General features: G+C 28.9%; 1 protein-coding gene across 1 annotated transcript; it reads left to right on the top strand.

Annotated features, from left to right (window-relative positions):
• Positions 1-2,454: 2,454 nt before the first annotated feature.
• On the top strand, positions 2,455-3,373 carry LOC110650684 (cytochrome P450 81Q32-like). Its single transcript, XM_058150200.1, has one exon. It carries the CDS (start codon positions 2,487-2,489, stop codon positions 3,144-3,146), a length of 660 nt encoding a protein of 219 aa, XP_058006183.1. The 5' UTR covers positions 2,455-2,486; the 3' UTR covers positions 3,147-3,373.
• The last annotated feature ends 4,392 nt before the right edge of the window (positions 3,374-7,765 follow it).

Here is a 7,765-nt window from a genome sequence, read left to right as displayed (position 1 = left end):
AGTATTATCTGGCTACTCTGATGCTGATTGGGCTGGTGATCTGACAGATCATCGCTCTACAACTGGTTATTGTTTCTTGTTGGGTAATTCTCTTATCTCTTAGCAAGGCAAAAAGCAACCTGTTGTTGCACGTTCTAGCACAGAATCTGAATATCGTGCTCTTGCTGATGCTACATTTGAATTACTTTGGTTACATTGGTTATTAACTGATTTGGGTGTCACTCATTCTTCTGCCACAATGCTTCATTGCGATAATAGAAGTGCCATACAGATTTCTCATAATGATGTATTTCATGAGCGTACCAAACACATCGAAATTGATTGTCATTTTGTACGTCATCATGTTGCTCATGGCACCATATGTTTGATTCCTGTCTCCTCTGTCAGCCAAACCGCTGATATATTCACCAAAACGCATCATCCCGCTCGCTTTTAGGATCTCTTAAGCAAACTCAAGTTGGCACTTTTGCTACCACCTTGAGTTTGAGGGGGGGGAGGGGTGTTAGCATAATTACAGCAATTAGCATGATTATAGGAGATTTGTGTAGCATAATTACAGCAATTATTATTCTTGTCTAAATTAGCTCATATTCTCATGTATAAATAGATGTAATATCTCTGTAAATAAGACACAGATAAATACACAATCGTTTCCTTCATTTCTTGTATTCTTTCTTCTAACATTAGGATTGTATAATAGGAAATTGTTAGATTGATTTGTATTTAACTTTTAAAAAATTACCTATTGAATTTAATTTTTAAATATAAAACTTAAATGATGAATTTTTAGTTGAACTTTCTTACTTATTAAATGACAGTAAAGTAATTTTAATGATTCAACTTAAATCATAACAAATATATTATATATAAACTATTAAAATTTAATTAATAGAAAATTTAAGCGAGTTAATTAGTAAAAAAAGGAAAATATACTACAACGTATTTAAGATTTTTTTTACAAATGTTTGGGGATAAGACTCTCATTGTTGCTCCCTCTCTATTCTTTTATCCACATAGCTAAATGTTTGTGCTATATAAAAATTTGATAGAAATTAACTCTTCTATATTTAATTTAAATTTTAATATTTTATTTTTTTATTACTTGGATTATATAATTTGATTATTAAAATCTATGGGATATAACTATAATACTCTCACTTTAATACTTTATTTTTAATCTCTACGTTTCCAATTTAGATTTTCAATAAAATTGTATTTTTTATTACTTTTTGTAATCCATTTTCTATGAAAAAAACAAATTAGTTTATATATATATATATATATATATATATATATATATATATATATATATATAAAATTAAAATATATCATTACTCATAAAATAAACAAATTAAAATGATCAAAGAATATGAAAGTGTTATTATAATGATCTGTAGATAAATAATAAAGAGAAAAAAAATAAAGATAAAAGTAAACATATGCAAAATCAATATTGAAAGTATATTTATATAATTGCATTTGCCTTGCTACTATTATTAGGACCCTTTAGTTTTTGAATTTAATGGTCTCTTTCTAATATTATAAGGAATCAGTAATCAATAAAAATATAAACAAAATTTGAGAATTAAGATTAATAAAACTTGAATAAAAATAATTAAAAATAGAGTAAATTAAAAAATAATTTAAAAGAATTAGATGGTAGAAGAAAGTTTTGTAGTTCTTAAATGGCACAAAATGTTTATTTTTTATAGGCATGATGAAGAAAATTTGAAAAAAAAAATTCAATCATTAAATAATTTTAATTAAAAAAAACTAATAATTAACAAATTAAGCTCTACTTAGTAAGTGTCATGTGGCCATTTTTAGGAAAAATTTAATTTACTTTATATATTATTATTTTTTAAATCATAAATTAATATAATTAACTGAAGATAAATTGAAATATTAATATAACAATATTAAAAAACTAAAAATTAGTAAATATATAAGATATTATCTTTAAATTATAAATTAATATAATTAATTAAAAATAAACTAAAATATTAATATAATATCATTAAAAAATTAGTGATTATCAGATGGAGCTTCCTTTAAGAAGTGCCCGTAACAACTCCTAAAGAAAATTTAGCTTTTTATATATATATATATATATATATATATATATATATATATATATTTGGGTGTGCACGCGCGTGTGTACGTGTGACTTTTTACGAGTGTTTGGAGGTTAAAGTTTTATCGTCTCACCTTTCTCTGCCCTTCGTTTCACTCATAACAAATGAAATATTTAATGTAATGGGTTATGTTAGCAAAACTATATCTTTTTAAAATTAATTTTAATTTTTAAATAAAATTACACTCGATTTAAAAAAAATTAATTTAAATTGTTAAAATTTAAAAAATTAAATTAAAATGTAATCACACATAAATTTAAATTTTCTTAATTAAGATCAGAATTTATTGGCAAAGAGAAGTTTGAATGTTTATGCACCTTTGTTTTTTTTTTTTTTTTTTTTCTCCTTCAAATGAAACTTCAAAAACATGTTAAGCAGGCCTTTATATTGGCCGGAACAGACACATCAGCTGCAACTTTAGAGTGGGCAATGTCCAATTTGCTTAATCATCCAGGAGTGTTAGAAAAGGCTAAAGCCGAAATAGATGCTGAAGTTGGGCAGGGTCGTCTAATAGATGAATCGGACCTTTCAAAGCTACCATACCTTCAAGCTATTATAACACAAACCCTTCGCTTGTACCCAGTTGCACCCCTCTTAATTCCACACATGTCTTCTGAAAACTGTAGTGTGGGAGGATATGACGTGCCAAAGGACACAATACTGTTGATAAATGCATGGGCGATACATAGAGATCCCGAGGTCTGGGATGATCCCGAAGGTTTCAAGCCTGAAAGAATGTTAGAGAATGGAACTGGAATTGACAGCTGCAAGATATTGCCTTTTGGGATGGGAAGGAGAGCATGTCCTGGGATGGGGCTGGCCAATCGTGTCGTGGGCTTGACTTTGGGTTCTTTGATTCAGTGCTTTGAATGGAAAAGGGTTGGTGTTGAGGAAATTGACATGATGGAAGGCACTGGAATCACCATGCCAAAAGCCCATCCGTTGGTGGCCATGCGTAAACCACGCCATTTTATTGATGGGGTTTTCACCGGAGAAGCTATATCTGGCTAGAAGTGTCATGAAAACTGTGTTTGGGTGAAAGGAAAATAAGAGCGAACGGAAAACTTGAGAGGAGAATAATCTTACCTTTCACTCGCTTTATGTTTGGTTGAGAAGAAAATAAGAAACAAAATAAAATTTGAAAGGAAAATAAATTTTAAAATTTACTCTCATTTTTTCTTCAAAATATTTGAAATTATAAATATATCCCTTCGGATAATATTTGTACTTATTATATTAAATAAATTTATTAGTTTTTGTGGAGGATAATGCTTGAAAGGTTATATAAGAAAAAGATTGAAAAGAAATTAATTAAAGGAATAGATAGATTAATTATATTTCTTCCTTTTATAATCATAATTTAATATTTAAATACAATTAATTTAGAATTTAGTTAGTCATTTCACGTGCGAATTATTTATTATTTTACTTTAATAATATAATTTAATATATATTCTACTATATAACTATATTTTATATTTTTATAATTATATTATAAATTTTTAAATAATTGTAATTTTATTTGAAATTTAATAAATAAATATGTAGATTAATAGAATTTTTTTTATTAATCTTTAAACTATTTAACATATACCAATAAAAGGATAAATAAAATAGAAATAAAATATATGTCACTTGGCAATTTTAGTAATATCATTATTAAAATTCTTATATTTTAAATATAAAAAATATTTTTTAAAATATATATTTAAATTTTCTAAATAATTTTTTAGAGAATAATTAATTAATTAATTAATTAATTAAAAATAATTTATTTTTTTATTGTAATTAAAATTTTAATTAAAAAAATGACTTTAGGGATATATAATATGATGAATATAGTTGTTGCACCTTATAGCAACCCAAGAGGGGGGTGAACTAAGTGTTAATTAAAAGTTTGAAGGCTAAGAGAAATTTTTTGAGTGAAAAGCACAAAGAAAAGGTAGGAAAGAACAAACACAAATGATTTTATAGAGGCTCGGCTATCCCAAGCCTATGTCCCCTCCTCAAGGCCTTCCTTGAGAGTTAACTCCACTAAAATTCTTTTTAGGGTAAAAAATAAACCCCTTACAATCACTACAAGAGCACACCCTTATTCTTTTATAAATCCCTTTACACTCAAAAGTAATTTAAAGCTCTATCACAAGCAAGTGATAATAAATGCTCACAATAAACTTGAACAAACTCTTAGAACAAAGAAATTATAGCTTAAAATATCAAGCTTTTAACAATCAATTATGGTAACTAAAGTTCTAGAGAGAGAGATAAAGAAAATCTTTTAATAAAGAAAATCTTTTAATCACAATAAATTCTCAAAGAAATAGTTGTTGTCACTTTTCTCTACTCATAAATGGTCCCTGTTTATAATTTTGGTAAGAAAATAACCATTGGTGGTGCATTAAATGCAAATATAGTGGTTCAACTACCCAAAATCCCATTTTATCAAGTTATAGAAACCTAAGCTCGATTGCCGAAGTCCCTTACTTTGGTTGCCAAAGGTTGAGGCACTAAAAAAACATCATTTAAAAAGTAAACTTCGGTTGCCGAAGTGATCCCTAGACAAAAAGAGCGCTTAGGCTTTAAAAACTCAAAAACCATCATTTAAAGAGTGAACTTCGATTGCCGAAGTGCTTTTTAGACAAAAAGGCACAAAAGAGCACTTTGACTTTAAAAACTCATAACTTTTTTACCTAAACTCGGATTTTCAATCTTTTTAAACCATTGGAAAGTTAATTTGATAAACTTTTCAATGAAAACACTTTCAAAAACAAATTTACATTTCTCAAAAGTGAAAATTTCATTTTACTTTCCCTTAGTCAAGAAAAAGTTAAAAATAGAGACGCTAAGTAATTTAAAGAAACCTAGACTTGAGTTATCATAACCAACCAATTGAAATTCACAAGATAAAACAAAAATTTACATTGTATTGTCTCCTTGATCTTTGCTTCAATTTCTTGCTCTCTCTCAATCTTGATTTGAAGCAATTTTTCAATTTTGAACTTGGAATCTACAATCTTAACGCAAACACTTCCAAAGTAGATTAGTAACATACTAATTGTTTATTATCATCAACATGGATTAAGACCCCTAGGTCCAACAATCTCCCCCTTTTTAATGATGACAAATAATTAGTGGATAAAAAAAAAATTAAGCACAAGTGAAGTGTGTGTTTTTCAAAAATTCTCCCATTTAATGTACTCCTCCATTAAAAAACAATTTATGCCTCAATAATTAGAATTTGAAGAGCATATAAAACAGGTTTTGACTCAATGAATGTAATACCATAATGTCATGAGTCCTAGATGAATGATGATACAAAGATATTTCTAAATCAATAACAATCCAATAGATTAGAAAGTATCATATAAATATATCAAAAACATGTATCCCACCAAAAAGCATGTATACCATATAAATATATCAAAATCATGTATCCCACCAAAAAACACGTATACCAGGTATATACTATGTATAAAGGTAATTTTAGAATCTGAAATTATACATCCACTATCTACATATCTCCCCCTTTTGGCATCATCAAAATACACTCTAAAGGGAAAGACGAATAAGATTCTTTCTGACAAGGTTAACATAAAAGATTCTAACAAGGTTCTCTCTGAGTTCCTATAGACCATATCAAATTTAAAAGCAGGAGAAGGTTGGGTAGGTTGAGGACCCCTACTAGACTCTCCCCTAGGTCTGTTACCATATGCCTTCTTTTGACCCACAGAGAAAGAAAGACAAAAGAGATAGAAACACTATAAAAGAAAACACAAAAAGTCCATATCTAAGTCAAAAGTAGCATAGAATGAACCATTCATCAAAAGATTGCCAAGCCAAGGCACAATAGCCACAAAATATTGCCTCTGAAGTTAACAACAGAGAACTATGCAGCACAAATAATAATATTATGCAAACCAAATCAACTTAGGCAATATAAGTCAAACATGTGTATAGAAAGCCAACAAGAGTAATTCAACATGACCAATAGTGCAAGACATTTTCAAATCAACCAACTATTTTTAAAAGAAGCATATCTAACCTTAGCAACTGTGCAATCAATGTAAAGATATAGAAACACATAGCAATATATGAAGATTACGAGAACACTTCATATAATGGCAAACTCATAAAGTGCATTTTTAAGACAAGGCATTTCAAGGGTAACTCTAGCTAGGAAGTTTACATTTAAGCACAAAAAGTAATATTATTAAAGTTGTTATATGTTAGCTAGGCAAATATGCATAATTTACTTGATTTGAATCCTAACATGAGTATAATTATATTGTTTAGACACTCAGACCACATATATGGTATATGCTCAATCTAGAATCAGATAGCAAAAGCAAATTATCAGAGTGAAAGGATTTTGTAACTTAGTTCAGGAAAATGATAAGCTTTAGCCACAAAGAAGACAAGCCATATATGATCACACGGAGCATGTTGAACTTTGATAAAAACATCAATGCAAGCATTGTTTATGCATACTAAAAAAAAACTCACGAGAGTATCTCAAAAAGAGCCAAAAAAATAGCAATATATATTTCCATAAAACAAATTTGGTAATTTCATGTGAATAGAATTTGTAAAACCAGCATGGAGTCTATTCAAAGCACCAGCAAAATTTTGGCAAATAACCTTCTAAGAACAATCAAAGAGAATAATCTAAATAGTATTGTGACTATGTGGCAGCCAAAATAGAATATCAGTATTATGTTTATGTGAATAGTAAATTACAATATGTATGTAACATCATAAAGCAAGCACGGGTATGAACCATTAATAAAAAAAGAAATATAACTAGCTACAAGAAAGATCAATAACTTAAATTTGGCAAAATCTCAACACTGGACTTCAGAATCTATGATGCCACAAACATATATTTATACATATACTCTGTAACGGCCCAGCCCACTAGTGATATTGTCCGCTCTGGGCCGAAGCCCTCACGGTTTTAAAACGCGTCAATAGGGGTTAGGAACCTCCATCTTATAAACCCAGCATCTCTCCCGTGTTTTGTCGATGTGGGATTTGCCTAGGGTGTTACATACTCAACAGCCAATAACTAATATTAAGCTTATATAAACTCAAGAATAATCAACAAACACAATATAGGACAGAGATTAAATAAGAAATGTAAACTCTTACCTCGAAGATAGAGCAAACTTAAAAAAAAAAAAAAACTTTTATAGAGAAATCCAAGATCCCAATTTGAGAACACTAAAATAAAAGTGAGAACCTAAGAGGTCCAATGTAGCTCCAAAAATAGCAAATTATGGTAAAATCGAGTTTAGGAAGGTTTGAAAATAATGAATTCAAGGGAAAAATTGATGGAGAAACTGAGTGAGGAGAGATTTGGGGGCGAGAGAGGGAAAGAAAAGAGAGAGAAAGTTTAGGGGCTTTAAAAGGTTTAGGTTTAGCAGTCGAAACCAAGGTTTTCGGTGCCATTCTTGTTTCTGTCATATTTAAAAAAAAAAAAAAAAAAAAAAAACTGAAGTTTTGATGTTTCAGCTTTCGAAACTTGAAGTTTCGGCTGCCGCTATGCTTTCTACCCATTTTCAAAAAATATGGTTTTTGAAGGTTCGACAATCAAAATAGGGACTTTTGGCTGCTGCTTTAGCTACTACCCG

This window comes from Hevea brasiliensis, chromosome 7, assembly GCF_030052815.1.
Source record: "Hevea brasiliensis isolate MT/VB/25A 57/8 chromosome 7, ASM3005281v1, whole genome shotgun sequence".
Classification (NCBI taxonomy): domain Eukaryota; kingdom Viridiplantae; phylum Streptophyta; class Magnoliopsida; order Malpighiales; family Euphorbiaceae; genus Hevea; species Hevea brasiliensis.
The sequence above is the reverse complement of the archived record's forward strand: the minus strand, read 5'-3'. Positions and strand labels throughout refer to the sequence as shown.